Below are 27,265 nucleotides of genomic sequence, written 5' to 3'. Positions count from 1 at the left end.
GGTAGATGTAGAACATATTTGCCTGGTGCAGATTCTACCAGTGGTGAAGCCTCTCCAGCCTGGGGGTACCAGGAAGCGGTGGTGCCCCCAACTTGGATGGTTTGTATTTAGCTAGGGCCTGCGCACACTGGGGCTGAGCTTGGCATTAGCAATGTGGCCAGCAGAGCCCACAGCTTCAGGTGGCTCCCAGGAGCCTGGATCCGGACATGCAGCCAGGGTGGACAGAGGGCTTTAGCTTTTCTCCACTTTCCGGGTGTGCAGAAGCCTCAGGGTTCTTGCACCTTGACTCAGGAGGCCAGAGCACCCTGAAAAAGCTTTTCTCCTTTCTGCCACCTCTGGCTCTGTCTCCCTGTGGTGACAGGGAGATTTGATTTGATTTGATTGGGAGAAACAGAGGAATGGATCTTTCACACTCTTGGAAGCTGTGGAGTGATTCCTACCTGTTGTGCATTTATAGATACCGACTGCTTCTCTGGGACTGCTGGATAAAGAATGAAAATGAGTAATAAATAGCCACCCCCGCCCCATTCTCATGTAGCTCACAGCTGATAAGAGGATACAGATACATAAATAGATGAGGTACAGCTCAGGGGCAGAGATTAATCAGTGCAAGGCATTGTGGGAACACCGAGCAACAGGGGTTCCCGCTGTGATTACTCAGGAGGGACCCTCTCACCTAAATTTTGGGTCAGATGCCAAGACTTTTCATTGCCACACACACCCTAAAAGGGTCTGGACAAGTTTCTTGCATAACTGACGTTTCTGAGGAGGGGAGGCTCCCCCAGCAGATTGGAAGTGGCTTGAGAAAAGAAGGAAAGGAGACCTGCTCTGGGTTTTTATTGTGGTTGAGGGATGGGGCCGCGGTGAGAGTTCCTGCGGGCGGGCAGGGGTTTGTGTGGTTTGAATCTCCCACTGAACTCAAAGGAAGGAGGCCCTGCTTGCTCTTAGCAGCTTGCCAGCTCGCATGTGGTCCACAAGGGTGAGGGGTGAGGCTTACAAGCTGTGGGTAGTCAAACATCAAAACTGGAGTCTGACTCTATTATAGTCCCTAATCCAGTTTTAGAGTAGGGTCCTCTAAAGGTTCGGAGTTTTCCTGGAGAGGGTAATGCCAGAGATTACATGACAATTAAGAAAGGAATATTTCTGTACTCATTTACTATTTATTGTTTGTGTCTGCTTATAAATATAATTACAAAAAGTTGAAAACTACAGAGAAGTAGAAAACAGAAATTAAAATTCACTCATAGTTCCATCATCCTAAAAGAACCACGGTGATTATTTGGGTGCATTTCCTTCCTATGTGGATTAGTTTGACTATTAGAAAACATAAATTATTAAAAAAAAAACACAAATTTTTTTCTTGTGTATTTTTTAGTACATTTACCCTTTTTCTCAGCGAAGTCTCGGTGTAATTGTTATAGGAAACTTAACACTTCTATTCTATTTTGCTTACGGTCTCTGGTGATGCTTTCAGCCCATTCTCCTGTTTTTTTTAAACATGGCAGAATTAAACCTATTTTTTAAAAGTTTGCACACCTATGTTTCTTTGTTTTGCCAAATGTATTTTCACTTTGCTGTCGGGAAACCACTGGAATTCAAACTTGACCTTTCCTGTCCCCTGCCTCTAGGATAGCTAAGACCCCAGGACCAAACTGTTCTGCATCGCTCCGCAAAAATACAGTGTATATTTGGAAATCCACATTCTCTTAGCACTTTTGCCTTTCAGGTACTTAAAGAACTTGTCAAAATCAAAGGCAGAACCACAAACTTCCATGTTAAAAAGACATCAAGGCGGCTTGGCAATGATGCTTCCAAAGACTGGTAGGGGGAGCTCTATTGATCCCTCCAACTCTCACCTTTTCAAGTTCTTTACTGGTATACCTCACATTATTTTTCATTGCCACAACTCGGGGACAAATAGGATAAAGAATTTTCTGCCACATCTTGCTTGTCACCTGTTCTTTCTTGGTCACATCTTGTTTTGCTGCATTCTATTTAGTGAACATCAACCCACATAGTCAGTTCAACTATGAAATGAGTGAAGTTAGCTCTATCATAAGGCAAAGGTGGCCATGGCCTTGGGCTTTGCAAATGAAACCCTCAAACGTGCAAGGACCTTCAAAGACCTTGGTTATCAGGGTGGTCCCCAGTAAATTCCCTCCTGGTTTGCCAAAAGAAGGTGGATTTTGGATCACAGAAATACATGAACATTCTCCCGTGTTTTCAGAAGTCTTCTGAAGCAGAGGGCTGTACCCCTATTTCCTTCTTTGTCTCTCCATGATGTCCTCCTGTGTACCTGCTGAGTTTTTGTCTTCCTACCTTCCCAATGATGAATAACAGGTTGCCTCCAAGGCCCTATCATCACAAATAAGGTTGTGGTGAACATCCTTAGAACTTTGTATGTATGTGGTTGGGGGCCGATATGTATGCTGGAATGGAAGTGCTTAATCTTTGAACCAGTCTGTACCCCACCTCCCAGCAATGCGTGAAATTTTCTTTATACCAATATATAAACCTACCAATACATAGAATAGGTGTTGTACTTGGCATTTTCCAGCCTATTCTTCACGTGGTCCTCAATGGATCCTGTATAAAACCACAGTCAGTGCATCACCACCTGTGGTTGCAGGCCCAGCTGTTCAGCGTGGAGCTGGCTGGGCACCTGCAGCTCTTCATTCCTACCATCAGCCTCTGCACGTCCCCTTGTGCAGCAGAGCCTCCAGGCCAGTGAGAGAGCATCTTTACACCCAGCGGGCCTCTCCCAGTCCCTGGCACAGGGGCCCTCGGTACAAGGATGTTGACTTGAACAGAGAACAGAGGACAAAGAACCAATTAGGGAGGAAAGATGATTGCATTTGGGGAAAATGAAATTAAATGATCAGTTTGCTCGGTAGTGAGACATTCAGGTACTTCTGTCTTTCAGGAAATCTAGACCTTTGGATTTAAAGCAGAAGAGATCGTTTGGCAGTGGAGCTTTTGCGTCATGATGAGTGACTCAGTGAACACACGTAGACAAAGTATACTGAGAGGACTACGAAATACAGGTTTCTTGAGCAGTCAGTGAAAGATGGTCGTCTGCCAAACTGGGGCCAGACGACAAGGCTCAGTAAGGCAAGTCTAGGAGCAGAGAGAAACCGGTGCAGTGTTACCAAGGTCATGGATAACAGGAGGGACCAGCGTCCCATCCTGCAAGGCAGTAGGGTAGAAATGAGACTACACAGGGGCTGCTGGAGCTGAAAATTCATATTCCACTGGTGTCTTTAAAGCCCATTAGTTTGCTTTACTCTTAGGAAGTGTAAGATTTTTTTTCTTCTTATCTATAGAGAATATTTTGAACTTCCTTTTTCAGTTGATTGTAGGACATTTGAAAAATCCATATGAAAGAGAAATACAGAATGGGGTACTATTACAGGAAAAAAGAAAATTTCACTAAAAGAAGTTATGTTAAAATATTTTGCTGTGTATTGTAAGGAAAGGTACAACCCTGTATCTTTCTACCACGCGTTAACATTGACACCATCTGCTTCAAAGAAATCTGCCCTTACCCAGAAATCCCATAAGGAACTAGAAGATATACAGACATAAGTTTTTGTAAGGTTACATAATTTATGGTTTTATTCTTATTTATCTAGTATTTTCTTCACAGAATTTCCATTTTAATGGACACCCTAGGTTTTTTGTCAAAAAAATTTAAACACTTTCTCCATTAATCTCGTAGGACTACTTGGAGAACACAGTTTTTCTAAAGATCATAAATTTCGATGTCTTTGGGAAAAATCTACTTCATAGCTTTTATATTTTAATACATCTTTCATGGTGATTTTTGTAAGTTATTCCCACCTTCCTTCTACCAATCCAAAGCATAATCTTTCAGAATTTCCTGGGGGGAAAAAAAAACTTGCCTTCAGTCATTTCCATTATTTCTAGGTATAGAATTAAATTAATGCCAATAAAATTTAAAGATGAAACTCTTCCTTTCATGTAGCTTTTGCGCTCATTTCTCTTATTTCCCTGGTAACTGAAACTTATGTCTCTCTGTGCTCAGAGTGACTTGTAAATCGTCTTTTCCCATCTTCACCACTAATCTCAGCCCCTGACAAAGATTTCTGAGTCCTGCGACTTCCTTTCCTGCAGCATGGTCAGGGTGGCAGGTTATATTAAGGAAATCTCAATGAGAATGTAAATTGGGTTATCTGGAATTCTGTCAAGTACAGTTATTCTTTCCTCTTCTCTCTGATACCAAGAGTAGTGCTTGTTTCACTAATAACCGTCATTGATCCTTGTAGTGGTAACTCCAAGGTATCACATTGTCTTCTGAACCCAGAAGGTTGCTAGTATGCTTTCAGTATATTTTATTTCTACTAATCCTTTCAAAATGTATAATCTTATGTAATAAAGTTTTTTATTAGTCAGATGATTTGATTAACTAGCTTAATTCTTTCTTTGCTTTATGCTAGTTAACAGAAAGCCTGTCAAACTTCTAAGTTTGTTTGTTGGATTGTTTCAGTTTTTCATGTCCTGTATGTAAATCCTCTCTTGCATTTTACTCTGTTGTTGTTGTTGTTGTTGTTGTTGTTTTCAAGTCAAGGTTTGGTAAAAGTGAATCCTTTACCAGCTCTGCACCTGCCCCTGAGCTTCTCAAGCCACTGAAGGAGAACACACAATCCTGCTGACAGGTCTCATTAAATTTATGACCATGAGCTGCAAAAAGGACTCCAGGATGGCGGGCATCCCTGCTATATTTCTCTAGTCAATTCCCTCTCCCACTCTCTACAATGACTGTTTCTATGCCATCTCATATCTCCCTTGCCTTCCGCATCTTTCTCATCAGGTGACCTTGCCTTCGGTCATCAATCAGAGTAGAACTTCCACATCCTCCCATCACCAGATCTACTCCTCTACTTGTGTCTGTCCCCACAGACTTGCTTTGCCACCTGTTACAAATGAAACAAACCAGCTGGGCTCCTACCCAAGGCCAGACGCTTTCTCATGCCCTGGATTTCGTCCCCTTCCAGCCACCAGGTGCTCTGTTCCTACATCACCAATTTTCCCCTCTTCCTGGATCATTCACTCTACAGCTCCACATACAGAAATTCTTCTTATTGCTAATGTCGACTGAAATAAATAAGCAGCCTAAAAGTTGAGAGTTATGTTTTATTTGGTGGAAGGACTCGAGCCAGGATGACAGCCTCTCACATCGCTCTGGGGGACTGCTCCGAAGAGGTAGGGGATGAGCTAGGATATATAGGAGCTTTACAACAAAGACCAGGTATTTGGAACAATAAAAGATTGCTTGCTATCTAAAGAAAACCAGGCATCTCAAGTTAAAGAATTTAGTGCTTTTCTATGTATGGGAGGAAGCAAACATTTGGGCTCACTGAATTCATTCCTTTGACAAGCACCTAGCTATCTAGGGCCAGTATCCTGTCCTTTCTTATTCTGAGTCCGCTCAGAGTGCACCATTGTGAGTGGCTGCAGAGGCCGGCTGCAAGCCTGTCCTCACTGGGGGGTGGTGGCAGCTGCTGATGACTTGGTTTCAGCATTCTTTATTTACTGATATGGTTGCAGTATTTTCACTCACATTGCAGCATTTTGGTTCACACTAAAAAGACCCCTCCTTTACTGCACATCATTCTCTAGCTCCAGCCCCATTTTTTTGATCCCTTATTGTGACACTCCTTATATCGACACCTCCATTCCCCCCTCCCCCCAGTCTCTCTTGAGTCCACTCTGGCTAAGACAGCTCGGGACAAGGCCAAAAACTGACCTCCTTTCTGCCAATCTGAAGTCATCCTCAGTCCTCACATCTCCAGGTCCCTTGATAGCAACAGACACAGTTATGCATTGCCCTCTTGAAATGGCTTTATTCGCAGCTCCCTGATCCCTCCTCCAGTGCCCATCCTCCTCCTTCTCTCCTGTGGTTCCTCCGAGTCCCTTTCAGATTCTCCACGTGGAGGTGCCCTAAACCTTCATCCCTTGCCTTCTTTAATCTAATCTCAATTCACCCAATGACTTTAAATACCAACTACATGCCAAAATGGCCACGTTTATATTTCTGCCCTGCCGTTCTCCCCTGCAACAGACTGTCCTTGACAGCTCCACTTAGGTGACTGTGAGGCATCTGAAACTTCCTCTGTCCAAGTGAAGACATTTGCTTCCTCCACCCCTCCCCAGACTCACTCCTGTGTCTCCATTTTAGAATGTGGCAACTTGTTGCCGCAATTGCTCATGTCAGACATTTAGGAGTCAATCTTGGTTTCCCGCTTTCTCGCAGTCCACATCCAGCAAGCACACAGGTGTACAGGCGTTCTTTGGAAATATTGCAGGCTCAGTTGCAGACCACTGAAATAAAGCGAATATTGCAGTAAAGCAAGTCACAAATTTTTTTTTGATTTTTCAGTGTATACAAAAGTTATGTTTATACACTACAGTCTATGAAGCGTGTAATGGCATTATGTCTTTAAAAACAATGTACACACCTTAATTAAAAGATAATGCTGTTGGGAAAATGGTACCAATAGACTTACTCAACTCAGGGTTGCCACGAAACTTCAATGTATTTTAAGAGATGCCGTATCTGCAAAGCCTGATAAAATGAAGTGCAAAAAAATGAGGTATGTCTGGATCATAAATTCTGAACATTTCTCACCCCACGTTTGCCCCATAGGAGACAAGTCCAAGGCCTTGCTAGACCTACTGAAGTAGCTTCCGAATTGGCCTCACTGCTTCTACTCTCATCCCTGTGGTTTCTACTCCACGAAGCAGCCAGAATAGTCCTGTTAAATTACGAATCAGCTCACTTTTCCCTGCTCAGACCCCTCCACTGGCTTTCCATCATATTTGGAATGAGTTCCAACAACCTGTCAATTGTGCCAAAAATCTTGGCTCTCAGCAACACCCAACAATTGCTTATTTGATTTACACCACATTGCACACATAACCTCTGCATATTAATTCATATACTACTAACAGCAGCCTCCTTAGTAAACAAATAGGTTACTATTTGTTGTTTTCTTTTTTCATTAAGGTAATTCCATCAGACATGTACAGTCAAGTTACTATTTTTAAGTCTCTGGGAGAGCTCTTCTCTGTGTCACTACAAGACAAATGGGTTTATTTGTTTTACTTTATTTCTAATTTGGGGAGGTTTTTTTTTTAATTTAAATTTTATTTTATGATTACATAAAACATTTGCATGGTCCCATGAAACAAAATATGTTCAAAAAATCTAGGTCCATCCTTTCCACCCTACGCCATCTAACTCTTTTTGGGGTAACCATTTCAAATTGTAGGGCACATATCCACACCTCCTCCTCCAATAAAGAATAGCACAATATAAGTACTTTTCTCCATCTTGCTTTTTTTTTTCAAATAGTGATGTATCCCGGAGATCACTCCATCCTAGTGTACAGAGAGTCCTCATTCCTTTTAACAGGTGCCAAATGCTTCACTGTGTTGATTAACCACAGCTAATTCCATCAGTCCCTGATTGATGGACATTTGGGCTGGTGCCAGTATTTAGCTGCTACAAAAAGAACTGTGATGCATAGTCTTAAGCATATTTAAAACATTACTTTTTTTTTGGCTGGTATATCTTTGGGAGAGAGTCCTAGAAGAGGGAATGCTAAATAGAAGGGTAAATGAACATAAATTTTGCTGGATATTGCCAAATTCCCATCCATAGGGGTTATGCTGGTTATTTGTTTATTTTTTTCTCATCTCTCCACCCACTGTTTCCTCCTCCATTTTGAGATGCTGGTGCCAGGACTCGGCACGACACATTTCTGCTTTCCCAGCTGGCTGCCTGTTAAGTTTTGGCAAAAGTGTGCGAGAGGTAGGCTGCAAGGCAGAAAAAAAAAAGGAGGGGCTTTCTCATTTGTTATCTCTTCTTGTCAGGGTCACTTCTGCAATAGTTTTTCATCCAGAAAATTTCATTCCAGTTTTCCACACTCCTAGAACATTCCCTAAGGTTTCAACTCCAGTCAGTCAGCAACCTTCTTTAGAAATCTTTGGTCTGCGGGGGTCCTCCTTCAAACTCCTGAGGCACCTGTGCCCACCAGATGGTGCCCCTTCCTCAGAGGTCTGACCCCAGCTCCAGGGGGTCTTTTCTCCTAAACAATCAGGCAGCACATCTTTCTCAGAATCCGGGTCCCAGCCCAGCAGGGCTCCTCCTCCACGCTTCTCTATTCTAATAATCCCAACCTCTTTCCTTTGTTCCCTCAACTTTTAAGGCTAATAGCTACTTCCTGAAGTTACTACATCTGGGATTCTGCAAGGTTTACTTTTTGTCTTTTAGATCCAGTAAGTGGTTAACAATTCTCTTTCAATTAAATAATAATATGAGCTTTATTTTTCTGACTGAGTCTAACCAACACAGAGGTTGTACCATTTTGCCTTTTTACTCTCAGTTATGAAAATTTTTGTTTCCCTACAGTCTTGCCAACAGAATTTGTTGATACACTTTTGGATTTTTGCTAATCTGATAGGTAAGAGGTGGTCCCAGTATATTCTGACTGCATTTCTTTTATTTTGAGGAAGGCAGAGCATGGTTTCAAATGAATACCATTTGCATTTTTACTGAGAACTCTGGCCCATTTTCCACAAAGGTGTATTGCCTTTTTCCTTTTCTATTAAAAAAAAAGTTTTTTTTTCCGTATTAGGTATATCAGTCCTTGATTGTCATGTACGTTCTAAATATTTTCCCACAAGGTGTCCTTTGTCTTTTTACTTGGCTAGTGGCAGCTTAATTCTTAATTTTTATTTTATTTGTTTGCCATGCAAAGGTTTTTTACATGTATGTAATCAAAGATATCAATCTTTTTTCCCAGTGCTTCTGGAAATTGATTCAAAATTAAGAAAGTCTTCCCCACTCTCAGGTTATGAAGGAATATACCCATGTTTTCCTTTAGTATGTATATTGTTTCACCTTCATCTTTAAATTTGTGATCCATTTGGGATTCATCCTGCTGTGCACTATAAGGAATGCATCATTTCTATTTTTTTCTAGGCAGGTCCCTGGAGACCACGGTGTCCTTGCTTATGACACCAGCAAGTCCTCTGAGATCAGGACACACTGGCGGAGAGCATGCCAGCAAGACCAAGGCCATGACCAAGTTGTGGGGGTCTGGGCTCACTCAGTCGAGACAGCCGAACAACTCCAAGACTCTGAACTTTGGCTTTGGTGAAACTGACAAGCTGAAAGGTGTTAAAGAGGTATTCAAAACGCCTACTGTTCCCGGGTTTGTCAACCACACTTCTGGGAACAGTTTTGTTGTCGAAGGATCTGGTGCTGCGCTCCACCAGGATGTTAACGCATCCATAAATGAGGGCTGTGTTTGCATGTAGATATATGCCAAAAGTGACCTCAAAGGTCAGAGGCAGTTTCAACACTGTGATGCAGCCCACCCACCTCCCTCTAAAGCTGGAAAAGGGACAAGGCCTAAGCTTTCCACAGGGGCTCTGATTACATGCAGGTTTCCTATAATTTAAGGGTTTAAGAGTTTGAGTGTATACATTCCAATAGCAAATTTAAACCAAGCAGGAAGGAACAAAGATTTGAAAACAAACACAGAAAATTACTTGTCTCAAAAGAGATTACCTACAACCTCTCAGTCATCAGAAATTAAACAGATCCCAGGAAGTAGCCTCACCAAATAATTTGTGTTAACTCCTGAACAGACATAAACTATTAGGTGAAAACAACTAGTACTTCTTCAGTTTTGGACACTTGATCATACATTGAATGATTTCATTGTTATGATTACGTAAATACTTGCACTTGTCTGAAACAGCTTTTATCAGTTTCATTTCACTTGTATGAGATTATCTAGCGTAACTTTCAGGTGTTAACTTTGCTGACTTAGATTAAAAACAAACAAACAAACAAACAAACAAAAAGTACTCCTAAGAGCTGCCTATTATTTAACAAAATACTTCACTATCATTTTTACCTTAGAAAACACCAGACGAATCCTTTCCTCCTCCTCTTGACTGCATTTTCAAATATAGAATGTTTCAGGCTTACCAGAGATAAGAGGATAAGATTTTTCTAAAGGATCTCATTTTGTTTTCTATCACTATTAGTCTCTTGGTTGGCTATTTCTGTTAGTGATCTCCAGGTCTCTGACTTTTTGAATATATTTTTTACCCTTTGTTCCTTCCTTAAAGGAAGAAAGGCCTGTTACACTAGCAATGAATAATCTGATGGAATCCTGCTGCTGCTCCCTACTGCTCCTTGTCTCTCCTTCTTTCACATACGTGTTGTCACATACAAGTATAATGTATACATCTCAGACGTATTAAAAGACGCCCCCGCCCAGCCTTCCCCCAATTAAGTTGCCAACCCAATGCCTGCCTCCCAGCCACCGGAGAACAGATTGCCTGTTCCATCACTCAGGTCCATTATTTTCCTTTCTCCTGGTGGCATTCGCTCCTTCTAGATGCTTTTTAGCTCATGGTTTAAGCAGAGGCAAGACATATTCTGCATTTTAAGATTAATATTATGTATCCTTGACTTTACAAGCCTAGACACCTTGGGGACTGACGTTTAATAGATGTTAATGGAATTTAATTTTTACACACCTGTGTGCGAACATTTATCTTCAGAATAAAATGGTATGAAACCTTTTGCGGCACCAAGAAAATTTCAAAACAAATTATTTTTCACTCTATATCCTTTTTTAAAAATTGAAGTATAGTTGATTTACAATGTTGTGTTAGTTTCTGGTGTACAGCAATGTGATTCAGTTCTACACATATATATATATGTTCCTTTTCATTATAGGTTACTGTAAGATACTGAATATAGTTCCCTGTGCTATTCATTAGGACCTTGTTGTTTATCTATTTTATGTATGGTAGTTAGTATCTGTTATCCCATATTCCTAATTTATCCCATCCTTCCTTTTCCCTTCAGTAATCATAGCCTACAGCACACGGTTTTTCCAGTTGGTTTCTCATCCAAGTACTAACCAGGCTCGACCCTGCTTAGCTTCCGACAGTGGATCTAGTGAGTTCAGGGTGACATGACCATAAACTTTTAACTCTATATCCTTAAATCAAGTTACAGAAGTTGAGCAAAATAGAAAAGCTGTCTTGATATTTAGATTTTAAAATCTAGTTGATTAATGATAACTAATTTCTCCACAACCTGTTTTCCCATTGATTTTCATTAGGCAAGGAGTCCTCTCTGAAAAAAAAATCTGGCCCCAAACATAGTCAATAATAATCAGCATGATAAATGTTTTGAACATTTTTATAAACAGAAAAAAACTCTAATAAAACAATTCCACTTGAAAATACTTTGCAAAATTATAGGTACTCAACAATGTGTGTTGAGTAATTAATTTGGTGTTGTAAGGCTATGCCTAGAAGTATAATAGCCACTTGTTTTTTGTTTCTTGTTTTTTAAATTACATTTTGGTCTGGATGTAAAATAGTTTAATTACAAATTTTGGCTAATGTAATGATTCATGGAATTTGGATAATTAACTAAAGATAGAAGAAAATATCACCTTTGTAATCTTCCTAATTCATGAACTCACTCACACACACCACAAAAACTATTGGTTTATTCTCTACATATTTAAAATGCTGAGATCTCTCCAGTTCCAATTAATGAAGAAAAACTCTTCTCTTTCTGCTTCAGTGCCTGGCACTGAAGTGCCTACTTAATAAACATTTGATGAGCAAATGAATGATTTTGACAGTAGCCAGGCGCTTACAGCAAAAATGAGGTAATGCAGGGCATTGTGAAGAACACAGAAGGAAATGTATCTGGGTTCTCGTCCCAGATCTGTCACAAACTAGTGGTGTGACCTTAGGTAAGTAACGTGACCTTCCTGAGCCTCAACTTCCTTCATGTAAACGTGGATGCTTGAGATGACCTTAAATGGCCTTCCAGCTCCAAACCCTACAGTTCTAAAGCTTAAAATGCCTGTTTTCCTTTGGACTTTACCATGTTTCTCTACCTCCTGCTTAGCCTTCTGTGTTTGAGATTACAAGTAGTTGCCTCTGGAACTAAATCTATTAAGAGTTTCAATATGCTAAGGAAAGCAGTAGAAAGATAGCAGTTGCCTTGAAGGCTCACACAGAAAAGACTTGAGCAAGTGTGGAAGACAAGAGAAGTAGAAGGGGTATCTGGAAAGTGTCTCCATACTTCAGATGAGTGAAGTCCCCAGATAACAGGCTTTCTCTAGAGGTAACAGTAAGTTTTATTTATGACTGATTAACAACTGATTAATTTATAAAAGGCTTCCCTTCCAAAGAGAGCACCAGGATGCTTTATCTCCTAACGGGACAGTGACTTTGCACATAAATAAAGGGAGAGTCACTGCCGCCTGTCAGGAAGACACTTTGACAGGGCAGGTTTGTTCTTGTCTCTTCTCTGATTTACTGTATGACCTTGGGCAAGTAATTTATCTTCCTCCAAACCAGCTTCCCTAATTATAAAATGGAAATAAAAATACTTACTGCCTTCACTGAGGATTAATGAGCAAGGCGATTGTCTTCAAGCTCTCAGAGGGGAAAAGGCTGTATAGAATCAAGCAGTGAACCCCTCCATAACACTGTTGGCCTTTTCACATAATTTGGGAGAGAAAAAAACACACAGCATTAAAACCCTGGATATTACAGCTTCCCAGTCTAAAAAAAAGGAACACTCTTACAACAGCCCATTTTTTCCCCCCTGCATGTTACACAGCATATGGAGACCCAGAAGTGTCCTGGCTGGAAGACAGGAGCGGAATTTACTCCTCTAGAGTTCTAATCCTTGCTCTACTATGAACAGTTACATCTGGGGGAGGGGGGCAAACTAGTGTTTCGGTGCCTCAACTTCTGTAAGATACTGGATAACTCTTGCCATATAAATGAGATATGTGTAGGTGCCTGGCACATAGTAAGTTGCAAATTAATATCTGCCATAACTTCTGTTTTTAGCAGCATGATTCAAACTGCTGGAATAGTTTCCTCTTAAAAGTCAAAGGTCCTTATAAAAGTGTCGGGGTAGAAAGGTAAACCTGATGTAAACATTCGTATTTTAAAAGAGGGGTAGGGAACTAATTTAAAGCCTTGAAGCTCGCTTCCCTTGGCTGAATAAAATGAGTTGGGGCGGGGGGGGGGGGACTTGGACAACGCCTTAAAATTTCGCTGCGTCACCGCAAGGGGGCACTGTGAGCCTGCTTTGGAGAGGGAGAGGCGCGAGCCGCGTGGGGCGGAAAGGGCTTGGTACCTCCAGCATCGAGGCGCGCAGGAGAAATGCAACCTAGCAGGGCCAGCGCGTCTTAGTTTGGGCTCCGGAAGGGGTGGCCCAGGTGACCCAACAGGGGTGAAGGGCAGGATATACGTAGCCCCACAGCTCTTCGCGCTCGACATCCCACGCCACTCTCCACCAGGTTCTTCCTGGCAGGTCTTTCCAAGCAACTGTTCTTAATGTGGGATCCGCAAGTCCTCGGGCTTGGGGACCCCGACACCCGCCCCCCCAACTCCAACTGTAGGGAATATTTTGGGTGCTCTTTGGTCGGTTGTTTTTCCAGTCAATAGGGCCAAAACTGTCATGATTCTTTAAGCGATCCGTGTCCACAAAGGGGTTAAGCTCTTCAGATTTAGGGAAAGAGGAACCCCTCCCCGCTCTAAAGACCAAATGCTCAGGTCTGGAAACGACCCTGAAATCACTTGTCCACCTCCAAAGACGGGGCTGGTGGCTGGCACACCTTACGGGGACTCCTTTAGGAAGTGTCCAGTTTAGGTACTAAAATAGCTCAGGTGCGAAGTTGAATCTCCCTTCTGCGGAAAGAGAGGAGACGGCGAACCTGCCACACCGAGTACCTAGACCTAAATTCCCTTAGCCCCATGAGGAGGTCAGACACGGAGTACTCGGGCTGTTCCACCTGCTGCTCGGGTCCCCCTCCCCCCGCCCCCAGATGCGTGATACGCGTTGGGCAGGAAGGGGAACTCGACTGATGTTGTCTTTCCCTAGAGAGAAAGTGTAGCTGGCGGAGATGTCCGTGTGTCTCCTCTAACCCGAGCTGGTTGCTGGTATATCCATGTCCATGCGATCCCGGGGCGGCAGGCGTGAGCTTTGCTCTCCGGGCTCCAGGACTGAACGCTTCGAATGTCCATGGGGGAGAGCTACCCGGGGAGCTCGGGCAGAATGCTGGGTGGTGGTGTTGGGGGGACCGGAAGGAAAGCACAGTGAAGACAAGGGTGAGAGGACCCGGCAGAAAGTCGGGTGGGGACCACACGGAATGCGACAGCGGAGCGGGATGTACGTACGACCCATTCCAAACTTTCGCAGACTGCAGAGCCTAGGAAGGGAGAGCCAAGCAGAATCACCAGCCTCTCCCACCGCCCAGCGCGCCCAGCTGCAGCGAGGAGGGGCCTCACGCAGCGCCGGCTGGAAGCGGGCGGTCCCCACGTCGAGCCCACCCGCGGAGCCAAAGCGCCGACGCTCCCGGCGCTGAGCGGCAGTTCACCGGAGAAGCTGGACCGCCGGGCTCTGGCTTGCGCGCGGGCTCCGAGGAAGGGGGATGCAACGCGGCTCTGGAAAGAAGGGAAACTTGACCTCACAGCCTCGCCCAGCCTGGGGAAGTGTCCTTGGGCGGCCCGCGAGCGCACAGACTGGAGTCAGAGGTGCTCGGGAAGAAGTGGGCGCAGAAATGTAACACAGGCTAGAGAAAAGGATTAAAAAGAAATATAAAAAGCAATACAAGGCAGCTGCTGAAACCCGGCAGTTTAGAAGACACCCCCTCCCCGCTAGGAGGACTACAGTGACTCGCACTCGTGAAGACGAGGCGCTCCTGGGCGGCCGCCGGTCTGCGCGCAGGAACCGCCTCCCCGGCGTGGGGCGCGCGTTTGGACGCCAGCTGCGGCCGCCAGAAACTGAGATGCAGCGCGCAGCTCCGGGACGGTCCCGGCTGCGGAAAGTCCAGGAGGGCGCAGCGCGCCGCTGACCCAGCGCGGGTCCGAGGGGTGTGCCCCGGCCCCGCCCGCCTCCGCCCCCTCGCGCGTCCGCCGCGCGCCCCTCCCCGCGGCCGCGGCGGCGGCGGCAGCGGCGGCGGCGGAGAATCCAGGGGCGGCGCGGAGCGGCTCGCCCTGCCGCCAGTGCCTGAGAGCTCCAGGCTGCTCGGGGAATTCACTTCGCCGCTTTCCCGCTTCTCCCTCCTCAGGCTTCTTCAGATGGCTTTCGGTCTCCGGCCCTGTCCTTTTCTTTAAAAGGAAAACTTTACTGAGATTTCTTTTTTCTCCTTGGAGGAGAGGATTAAAAGTTCTCAGAACTGGTGCCTCCCGTGCCGCTGGGGCGCTGGGAAGGTGTTTGCCGGCGGGGTTCCAGTCCCACCATGTGCACCAACATAGTCTACGAGTGGCTGAAGGCGCTGCAGCTCCCGCAGTACGTGGAGTCCTTCGTGGATAACGGCTACGATGACTTGGAGGTGTGCAAACAGATCGGGGACCCGGACCTGGACGCCATCGGGGTGCTGGCGCCCGCGCACCGCCGCCGCATCCTGGAGGCCGTGCGCCGGCTGCGGGAACAGGACGCTGCTGCCGCCGGCCTCTATTTCACGCTCGAGCCGCAGCCGCCACCCGCGCAGCCCGGGCCGCTGGCCGTCGCGGTCCCCACCCGCCGCCGGGGGGAGCCGTGTGGCGGCCCGGCCCAGGGCACCCGAGGGGACCCCCGCAGCCAGACGACCGCCCCTCGCGGCAGGGAACTGGTGAGCTACCCCAAACTGAAGCTGAAGATCATGATCAGGGATAAGCTCGTCCGCGACGGCATCCACCTGAGCAAGCCCCCGTACTCCCGCAAGGTAAGGAGGGGCGCGCGGCGGGAGGGGACGCGCGGCCCAGGCGCTCCAGCCCAGGCGTGGCAGCCTGTTCCAGGAGACGAGGATGCTTTGGGTATTTGGGATTCTCTTCTGTGTTCTTTCTCCGTTTGTTTTTTATTCCTTCCTTCCTTCCTGATGTCACCAGCGGTTGGTAAGACAAGATCCCTCACCGGGGTGTTAATTCTAAACTAGGACCGAGTCTCTGCCAGGTCGCCGTCAGACCTGCACGCACGGTGCTTCTCCAGGAGCATAGGATCCCCTCCGTCCTAGTGTTTGGGTCTGAAGGTACCAGAAGAACGGTTAAAATTCACGTTTTTTTCGACCTTTCTTTTTCTTGTTCTTTCCCTTACCTTTCTGGGAAGCTCCCAAGGCGAACTCTTTTCTTTAAAGAGAGGGAAATCATGCCCTGTTGCTCTCAAGTCGAATCCCAGCACTGGTGCAAATTTGAAAAGTGAACCACTGACATGAAACAGTCTAGGGGAAAAGTTAGCAAAACACAAGGCAGTCCACTTGGGATAAGTCCTTCAACTTAAGCATAGGGAGGTTAATGGGGCCACTGAGGGTGTGAGTTCTGTGCTGGGTCACCAGTTTGGTTGATTATTAATCCAGATGAGATGAAGTAGGTACAGCTGTGACTTCTAGAAGTCTGAGTGGGTTCGCATTTGAAAGAGGGAGGCATAACTCAGAAAGTGAGATTTTCAATAGCCAGTGAGGAATTCCCTGGGAGGGAGCTTCAGGGAAGGGGCCGGGAGGTTATGGCAGCTGCTCTGTGAGGAAGGCTGAGCTGTGGATTTGGGTGTTTAATAACTGACTGCAGAACATCATATTTCATACAGGAGTTCTGCTTCCAGCTGAGTCTGTTCAGTTTAGGCTTCTGCCACCATCCAGGTAGAGGGTCCCGATTTGAAAGGGAGAAGTAGACAGTACAGGTAATCCTCAGGTGAACCCAGGAAAAGGAGCACCTCAGCTGGAAAATCAAGACATAAAGATAGAGAAGCCCAGTGGACTATGATGGCCGGGGTGCTGCAGCTGGCGCAGGGTAAGCACAGCGCCCTGACAGGGAGATGCGGTTAATCCAAACGTCGTGTTCTTGTTTTGGACACTTGCATTGCTTTATAGTCTTACGTGAAGGTCATCATGTCTGTATTTAAGGGAGTTCAAGGGAAAACTTTGTAAAAAGTAGATAATAATATTTAGGGTAGGTAGATGGGAATAGAGAATTTAACATTATCCGTATGTTATCTTGTAAGACAGGCAATTCAGATAACCTGAGAGTATAAATGTGTTTTATACAGGCCTAGAGGACAGTGTGCTGCAAATTAAACACGTGTTCTGGTTACCCACTCTGATTGTGTTACTGATACGTGCCCCAGACTGGGCAAAGGAGGGGAGAACACAGTTTTCCCAGGCAGGTAGAGTTAGAGATATGTCTAGTGTGTCTTTAGTGACCTTGACCATCAGTGTAAAATAAATTCTCTGTTCTTGGGGACAGCAGGTCAAAGGAGTTCAAGAGCAGTCAGACTTTTGTGATTGACATCCCAGGAAGTGAGGTGGGCTTAGGCTGAGAGAATGTGAACACCTGGGCACATGGTGAGGGCACAGGTCAAGTCCTGGCTGGAAAGGATGCTGAGAACAAGGTGTATCACCAGGGCTTGCTTATTTTCAGAAGAAAAGCTGTGTGTGGGGCGAGGAGGGAAAGAGAGAAGAGAGTGTGGGCTGGAGGTGAGAGTGGGATTAGGAAGTAACACATTTTGGTTCTGATTCTTATAAAGACAAGCCTAGATATCGAACTTTGAAGCTGAAAAGGATAAGTAGAAGAGGATTCTAATGACATGAATGTCTGGGCAAGGCTTTGCACTGTGCACTTCTGCCAGGATTAGGGTATGATATTGTGCATTTGAGTACGGGCAATTTATTGAAGGAAATTTCAACTTGCATTGTAATACTGTTTACTTCCCACTTAAATAATTATTTCTGTCCAGTTCTATATAAATCCCATAACAATAATGTGTGATAATAAAGATATACCTCATTCACTTTCTACACATATTTAATTCTCTTTCTTGAACTGATGAAAGAATAAAATGAGACCTGAAGTGTTTTTGTACCCCCTCCATTGATGCTCTGAGGACGAAAAAATGGAGCTGACCAATTTAATCCTAAAAAGAAATTCAGTTACTGTACACTTATATATTTGTTATAAGCACACACACACTGAAATAGAAACTAAAATATAATTAATGTACCCCAAATTGAGCATACACATGTGTAGTGTCAGATAATGTTGGTCTTTCTGAATTTGTTGCCTCTGTGTGCATCACCTCTTAAGTTTCGGGTTTTGCATAATTAACGATGTTTTCTGAGCAGCTTCTTGAGGAGTTTTCCCAAGAATTACCTGAAAGGACTGTAGGATTGTGGGATTTGCCCCAATAACAGTTAATTTTCCCGGGCACTGTGCTGCTGTGCTGTGTTCATTAAATCTTAACAACAGTTGCCACTTTTCTCTTTCAGGTGAGTTAAAAATGTAGGAAAAGTTAAGTTTCTCTTTGTTTTCCAAAGGAAGTCTGTAGCTTTGGAAAACCAGGAGCTTGGAAAGAGGGCTCTGCCTAAAATCAAAACACATTAGCTGTGTCCCTCTTCTGCCCCATCCTTAGCTTCTCTGACTGCTGTGATTTTACCTTTAAGAGAAGGGGATATGTGTTCACAAAGTCAGAATTAGGTAAAGCTTTGTGTACATGATCTCAGTACTTGACCAGGCTTCTCTGTGTCAATGCTCTGCCAGGCTCCAGGTTACTGTGATTGGCAGAGTGCAGAAGACCTGCCCTCAAGGAACTTGGGATCCTGCAGGGAAGACAGGAGATGGAGTGAATAACAATGATAAAGTGATGATTGCTTTGATGGGAAGCACACGATGCCGTGGACAGGTGCATCCAACCTAGTTTGTGGGGAGGTGGGGTCATGGCAGGCTTTCCAGAACTGGCTTTTGGTCTGAGAACTGATGGATGGTGGGTTTAGCTTGAAAGAGATGAGGGTCCTAAGGGAACGAATGTTCTAGGCAGAGAGAACAGTATGTGCAAAGGCCAGGAGAGCATGCAAGGGGGCAGCAGGAATTTAAAGGAATTCAGTCTGGCTGGAGCACAGAATGCTTGGAGTAGTGGCAAGAGATGGAGAGACAGGCCGGGCTGGTGCTGGATGGCCTTGAAGTCATATTTAGGAGTTGGAGTGTCTCTGGAGAGGGGAGCTGTTGATGGATCCTGACCAGAGATTGAGTAAATGATTAGAACGCGGTTGCAGTGCCAGGAGAGATTTGCTGGTGGCCTGGACTGCATGGCGACAGTGAGGGAGGAGTGTGGAAGTAGCAGACAGGTAGACTTGCCAGTCTGGGTGATTGTTTGGATACCAGGGGTGAGAGGGGAGAGAGGTTGGGGTGCTGTGCAGTGCCATTTCCTGAGTACGGGACTCAGGAGAGGAGCAAGTTTGGAAAGAAAACGTTGCCTTTGGGTTTAAGCACACTGAGTGTCTGCGCGGGTGGAATGTCTAACACAGTTGCCTAGTTGGCAGTTGGAAGTACGGTTGTGGAGCAGAGAGAGATCCTGGGGCAAAAGATACAGATTAGGGAGTCATTAACACGTTGAATATGAGTGAGTTGTAGGGGAGAAGGGAGAAGGGACCAGGACAGAACCCTGGGAACACCAGGACTTAGAAGATGGTCAGAAGACGAAGAACAGGCGGAAAGGGTGAGTCAGCGGAAACGGAGATCCTTCAAGGAGGAGGGACGGGTCGGGAGGTCAGAGAGCGGTCAAGTAGGACAAGAACTGAAGTGTATCCAGAAGGAGCAACCATGCCCTCAGGGGGCCTCTGAAATATCAGGTTCAGGTGATGGGACCAATGAGAGGGGAAACAGGGAGCATAGACAACTTTTTTTTTTAAAGACTTTTTTTTTAAAGAGCAATGTTAGGTTCATAGCAAAATTGAAAGGAAGGTACGGAGATTTCCTATATACGCCCTGCCCCTACCCATGCATAGTCTCCGGTTATCAACGTCCCCCACCAGTGTGGTACGTTGTTATAATTGGTGAACTTACATGGATACAATATAATCACCTAATGTTCATGCTTATATTGGGGTCACTCTTGCTGTGCATTCTGTGACTTTGGACAAATGTGTAATGAATGACTTGTAGCCATCATTAATATAAGATGCAGAGTTATTTTCAATGTCTGAAAAATCCTCTGTGCTCTGCCCGTTCATTCTTCTCTCCCCTCAACCCCTGGCATCCAATGATCTTTTTTTTTTTTTTAACTGTCTCCATAGTTTTGCCTTTTCCAGAATGTCACACAGTTGGAATCCTATAGTTATGTGGCCTTTTCAGATTGGTTTCAGATTGGTTTTTTAGTAACATACATTTACAATTCCTCTGTGTCTTTTCGTGGCTTGATAGCTCATTTCTTTTTAGCACTGAGTAATATTCCATTGTCTGGATGTACCACCCAAACAACTTTCTAATGAAATCGGAATAATAAGATAGAACTAAAGCTATAGCTGGGGGAAGAAGGGAGAATTTGGATCAAGGGAAGAGTTTGGTGGATTTTTTTTTTTAAGGATAAGAGAAGCTGCAGCATGTCTGAGTGTTGGTGGAAGGGAGCCAGAAAAAGGGAGAGGGTGAAGAGATGGGAGAGGGGAGATGACCCAAGAGATCAAGGAGGTGGGAGGGGATTGTGCCCAGGGCACTGGAAGGATAATGTGGGCTCACTCCAGTGGGAAGGGAGAGCCTTCTCCATGAGAGAGCGGAGGAGAGGAAGGATGGGTGAGGAGACTGGGAACTTTGTGGGGGTGACGTTGAAGAGCCTCCTTTCTCTGTCCATTTACATGGTATCAATGAGGGGAGAGATGGAGAGAATAGAAGGTTCTAGGGAACCTTGTGGTAATATGTAAGTATTAGGTATTATGATCTAGTATTATAGCTATGCCGAAATGTAAATGTGTACAGTAATACTTACAGGATGTATGTAACTGTACAGAAATAGAAGGTACCCTCACCATTCATATATTTGTGCTGCAGGTTATGAGCTATGTGTGATGTTTTATTGAGTCCTGTAAGCTTGGTGATGTGTGTGGAAGGGGGTTGTGGCAGATGTGGATGCGACCGGACTGTAAATGTATTCTGTTTTCTAGCAGCCTTGGAAAAGTGGAAGGTAGGCTCTAGGGGGAGAAAGAGGGTGGAGCAAATGTATAGATTTCTTCACCAGAAAATACCTCCTTGCCTCACACTACCAATTAGAGCTGTTTGAGTTAGTATAACCTTATTTAATAATGCTGGAGGAGTGTTAAGCTTCATTCACACCTCAGTGTGAATTTAATTAAGTAACAGGATTCTCATAGAAATAAGGCTATTCGTGGATGTTTGGGAGAGATGCGCTGAGATGAAGGCATGTGGGGAGACAGGTGGCATGAGGGCTCCTGTGTCTGGGGCCAGGGTGAAGGATATGGAAGAGGTATTTAGAAAAGAAAGAGAGAAGTTGGTAAAGATAATGCTTGTGTCCTGTGGAGTTGTGCCTTGGGTCCTGGCAGAAGCTGAAATGACAATAAATATTCCTTCTCCCAAGAATTCTTCTGCCTTTGTGAAGTTATTTGGGACAGACTGGAAGCTGGCAAAGTTCAATTTTCCTGAGTCAAACCAATATCGCCAAGTATCCTCAGCCTAGGCCAGTGAAGGTCTTTCTAGGCTTTTTTTGTTTTTAGTCCCTGATTAGAACACTGTGGAAAAAAGAGGGAGACAAGAGCTGGGGTGCTGGCAGGGCTCCCACTTCCGTCGCATTCCTTAGGGTTTACTGCCTGTGGAGTTTTCATATATGTGGACCCTCAGCCAGCCAGCCGGCCATCCATCCATCCAACCATCTGTTCATTTATTTACATAACAGACATTGAACACATGCCACGTGTCAAGCCCTCGGATTACAGCAGAGAACTGGACAGACGTGCTCCTGCTCACAGTTTAATGAACCTATATGTAGGGGGCCTAACCCAGTGCCTGCCATGGAATAGTTGCTCCATATAAAAGTTGAACATTATTTCTCCAAATACCAACAGTTAGAGAATTTTGCACTTGTATTTGTTTCAGGTGAGGAATAGGTTACTTCCAAATTCCAGAGAGGCCAGTTAGGCATTTTTTTTTGTGCCTCTTTTTTGGTTGTAAGAGAGGCCAAATGCAACAGCATATCCTCACTTTAGAAAAGAATATGTTGGTATGCCCCACACCGCTAGACCCCTGAAGATTTCATTGAGGTAGAAGGTCCCTGAGTTTTTGTCGGTTTCCTCACTTTCTGGCGTGCAAAAGTCTTACTGATAAGTCTACGGTAGTTGCTACTTCTTGCTCACTAGGTCCAAGCAGCATGATGCCATCAGTGTAATGGACCAGCGTGATATCTTGTGGAACAGAGAGGCAGACAGAATCTCTGTGAGCTAAATTATGACATCAGGCTGGAGAATTGATATACCCCCTTTGCGGTCTGACAGTGAAGGTGTATTGCTGGCCTTCCCAGCTAAAAGCAAACTGCTTCTGCTGGATATTAGCAGGCACTGAGAAAAAAAAAAATTGCCAGATGAATAGCCTGGCTCCTGGTAAGTACTCACCCATGTTAGCTTCTGTTACCCCATACCTCGCCTTGCTTGGACATTTCTGCCTCCGTCGGCTGGGTGCAGAACAGCCTGTTGGCCCAGTTTTATTCCTGATGGTTGGGGTGTTTGGTAGTTAATCAGCAGTAAATTTTTAGTACAAATGATGCCCATTCATTTCTGTGGTCCTGAGGATACAATAATGAAAATAATTTTTAAAAATATAAACATTTCAAAAATTACTCAAAGTTAAGTCGTAGTGTTCTAAACATCGCTTGGTAGATTACAGCATGGCCACTACTCAAAACATTTCTGAAACTCTGGGGTCTGCAGAACTTTCTTCAGAGTATTTTAAGTGGTGGCCAGCTGTCCTTCTTCTAAGGTGGATCTGGTTTGGGGTAAATACCTAAAGTAATCAAATCAGAGAAGAGTAATGACATTCAGTAAAATGTGAAATGGAAAATAGAATCTGACAACCAAAAGAGTGTTTTGTTTTCCCTTGGGGTGACTTGTGAGCTGGCTTTAGATTTTATGACACTTACAATCCTTTTCCTACCTTTGAACCCTTGAAAAATATGTTCTTACAGAGTAGCCATGTTGTAAATATGGAAATTCCTCAACAAGGCTTTTTAAAACACAAAAGTCAGTTTCCTATGTGTTTGCAAAGAGCAAGGCCACCAGTCATAGACTCACTGAATAGATAACTGGTGTAAAGGTGCCTGTGGCCAAAAAGGAAAAGAATTAGGTAAACTGTGCACAATAATAAGAAACTATAGCAGTCGATGGGTTAATCTGATGTGGGTCAAGAACTGTTCCTTTGCTCAACCTGCTGTTCGTAGAAAGCTCTCTTCTCCGCCCTGCCATCACCAGCCTTAAAGAGGTCTCAGTGGTCCTCTTCCTTCCTTCCTCACCCTCAGTGAGAAAAAGATGCTCAAGGCAGGGTTAGCAGTACTAAGGATGGCCTCACGAACTTCGTCTGGTCTTAGGTAGTTGTCTGAGGCATCCCATGAAAAATAAGACAGAAATTTTGATAAAAATGCAGTTTCTTTTTCAGATTATGTGATTACATTTCAGTTCACCAGAAATATGTTCTGAAATGAGTTTTTTCGAAGTAAGGTGAGTCCAATGACATGGACTCAACCAGGGCTGGTCCTTGACATAAACAAGGCATATCCTAAGGTATTTGGAAGGATGTTGCCCATGGCGAGGGGGGGTCCACCCAGGACCATGATAGTTGTACCTTTTCAACGTCACAGCCTCTTAAGAGCTAGAAATAGCATCAAGTCCTTGGTTGAAGCTAAGGCTTATTATTGCTCCTGCTAGCACTTGAGCTGAAAGGTTTTTAACAGTTGTTTTCTAAGTTTTATGAAAAAATGCTATTTCAGATAAACGACTGATTCAGACTTGAGAAGGCCTGGGAGGAGTAGGAAGGGAATCCTCATTTTCAGTCAATATAAAAACTATTAAGGGCAAATAGCTGTGGATCATGTCAAAAGGCGTTAAGCATACAATCTGTCTTACAGAGAGACTAAGTGACATCTAATAGTTTAGAGAGGTTTCATTACTGCTTCTAATTGAAAGAAATGGTCTGATGAGCTCTAAAAACCTTGCTGTTATGTTTCCATAAAGTTACAAATACAAACAAAATAAGACCTACTTCATTTGGAACATGTCCAAAAGGTAAGGAAAACAATTGGTATGTATTCTTTGCCAAAATTATAATGAACAGATCTTAAGATATTTTCCCTAGAACATACCATAACTTTATAATAAGACTAGAGGTGTATCTACTGTGTTTGACACCTACAGTTTAAAATATTCCACCTCAATTTGACAAAATTATTTTAAGTATTAGTCATGGAATAATATGCAGTAATTTTCTTGATTTCTTCGGTTTTAAAACAGTTAATAATTAAAATAAAGAATACGTTTCAATTTTAAAGTATTCAAATTTAGTAAAAACATTTCATCTATGAAACAGAATGTGTATTTAACCAAACTAACGTATTATACCTTGCAGTTTGTACTGTTTCACTGTTTTAAATTTTCAACACAAAAGCTCTCAGTGGTCACATAAGAATAATAGAATTGAACTAATACAAGTTTTTTTTTGTTGCCGTTTTTTACAAATCATGGTGCTATTATTGTTCATTTCAAATCTATTGTTTAACTTAGGAATATGTAATACCATGGAAGGGACATGACAACGTTTACAAGCTTATTTTAGAAAAGAACTCTTATAACGAAGTTTGTGGGGGTGGTACCAACTGTATAACACAGGAGTTCTCATGGAGAACACAATGGAGAACACAATGCCTATAAAAAAAAAAGGACAGGTAATAAAAGATGCTAATTTGAAGTGAATATATATACATGATTACAACTTGTAACTGTGACAGCTATAGGTTAGGCCAACAAAATTTTTTTTCCAGGGAGAACTGTTTTATCACTAACATTGTTTAGAGTTATCTGTAGGGTATGTTCATAATTTAAAATTTAATTTTGTTTTAAGGGCCCCTTCCTTGCCTGCAACTGGGGTGAACTCTTCCTTCTGCTCTGTCTTTGGAAGACATAAGGAAATGGGATCAGTTTAGTTTAAGAAAAAGTATTTCTTCTGCAAAATGGGGACAGGATTTATCTTAGAAGGTGGTAGTGTGAATTAAATGGGATAATATTTATGAAGTTGCTTTATAAATTCAAAAAGAACTTTACAAATTTTAAGTGTTCTTTTTGATAGTGAATAAATCACTGTGTTCCTAATACAATTTTGAAAACATTTCTGATTGAAAAGTAAATATACTAAATTGAGAAAATCTGGAGAACACTGAAGGAGATCAGGAGGAAATTTAAAATGGTCTGTATTATAATGTCTTTTTTTTAAATATATATCTTTTTTAAAAAAATATTTTGGAGGAGATGTAATTAGGATTATTTATTTATTTTTTTTAACGGAGGTGCTGGGGATTGAACCCAGGACCTCATGCATGCTAAGCATGCACTCCACTGCTAAGCTGTACCATCCCGCCTGTATTACAGTTTCTAACAGTACAGTGTATTTCTTTAAAAATCATCTATGAATTAGAATTTCTGCCTGGTACACATGCACAAATGTAGTATTGGATAAGAATAGGGTAAGACTATTCCTTTGTTGGCAGATATCACTTGAAAAATGATTTTAATACTAAGACCTATTCCATCTTAGTTTAGCACCATAATTAATTGAATCTTTTTTTTTTAATTGGGTTGAAACCTTACCCATGTAATTATTGATTATTTTAGTTTCTCTGTTATTTGAAAATGTTGTGTTTGGGAAATAACATTTCATCATTTTTTGAATGATATGTCTTAGATTTCTTAGATTGCCGATTTACATAATCTCATTTGGTGGCTTTCATACTTATAATTATGTTTTGCTTGTTCATGGTGCTTGCCTATTTTTTTCTGTTGGTCTTAGACCACTTCGAATTGCTTTGGAGGAGCTCTTTATATATTAAGGAAAATAATCATTGTTGCCTAGAGGTTGCAGAGATTTTTCTTGGTGAAGTTTAGCTTAGAATTTAATAGGGTGTTGTTTGTTTGTTTGTTTGTTTTGGATGTCCAAAATTTTAAAACTCTTATGTATTCCACCTTATCAGTAATTTTAGTTATTTCTTCCAGACTGGAGGAATATAGAGGGTACAGACTGAGATAGAATTGAATTTAAATTCTCTTTTACCATTTGCTTGTACAAATTATTTAACCTTTCTAAACCTGAGTTGCCTCATCTATAAAATGGGTATAATATTACCTACTTCTTAAGGCTGTTGAATCAGAAAGGCAGTGTATGAAAAGGGCCTCGAAGAATAGGTGACAGATAGTAATTCCTCAAAACATTTGGCTAATATTTGTAGTATATATAAAACCTTATGATTATGAAATTATTCTCAATATAAAGACCTAGTTTAAATTATTAGTTCATGTCCTTATGATTCTGTTGAGGCTAAATATTCTTTTCATAATTTCAAGAAGTTCTTTAAATAACAATAATATATATATTATTTGTCTGGTATAACAATTGGAAACACTTGCCCTTTGGGTTTTCGTTTTGTTTTTTTTTTTAAGTGAAGAAATATAGCCAATCTTTATTTTTGTGATTACTTTTTATCCTTATAATAAATTCTCCTGTAGTTCAAAATCAGTTACTATTTATCTGTATCTCCTGTTACTTTATTTGATTTCACAGTTGCATTTAACTCTAATTCATCTGAAATTTATTTTGGACATGATATAAGGTAAAGTTCTAATGTTATATGTAGTCATACACAGACAATAATTTTGTCACCTACTTTATCAGAATTATAGCTTTTATTTCTGTGTTCTTGTCTTATTGCATTGGCTAGAATTTATATGACTGTGTTAAAGAAAAATGAAAATTAGGTGTTCTTGTCTTACTCTACATGCTACAGGTATTTTGTTATTCTGCCATTGGCTGTCAGCTTAAGCTATTTTTTTTTTTTTTGAGATACAGTAATTATTCTTTTTATTGAAGTATAGTCAGTTTACAATGCTGTATTAATTTATGGTGTACAAAGATATTCTTCATGATGTTGAAAACCATCTTTGTTTTCCTAATTTTTTAGGCATTTTTATTGGGAATGGATATTTGATCCTATTAAATATCTTTTTAGCAACTTAAAAATAATTGATAGATAAACAAGTTTATACTGTATAGGGAACTATATTCAATATCTTGTAGTAGCCTATAATGAAAAAGAATATGAAAAGGAATATATGTATGTATAGGTATGACTGAAACATTATGCTGTACACCAGAAATTGACACAACATTGTAA

General features: G+C 42.7%; 1 protein-coding gene across 3 annotated transcripts in view; it reads left to right on the top strand.

Annotated features, from left to right (window-relative positions):
- Positions 1-15,081: 15,081 nt before the first annotated feature.
- SAMD5 (sterile alpha motif domain containing 5) overlaps positions 15,082-27,265 on the top strand; it is a 370,146-nt gene continuing 357,962 nt past the window's right edge. For all 3 annotated transcript variants that reach the window (XM_064486602.1, XM_064486603.1, XM_031456515.2), the window contains exon 1: positions 15,082-15,800. In XM_064486602.1, coding sequence (XP_064342672.1) covers positions 15,336-15,800 — 465 coding nt within the window. In that variant the 5' untranslated portion in view covers positions 15,082-15,335. The remainder of the gene's footprint in view (positions 15,801-27,265) is intronic.

This window comes from Camelus dromedarius, chromosome 6 (genome assembly GCF_036321535.1).
Source record: "Camelus dromedarius isolate mCamDro1 chromosome 6, mCamDro1.pat, whole genome shotgun sequence".
NCBI classification, from domain to species: domain Eukaryota; kingdom Metazoa; phylum Chordata; class Mammalia; order Artiodactyla; family Camelidae; genus Camelus; species Camelus dromedarius.
Note: the sequence above shows the minus strand (reverse complement) of the source record. Positions and strands in the feature narration are given on the sequence as shown.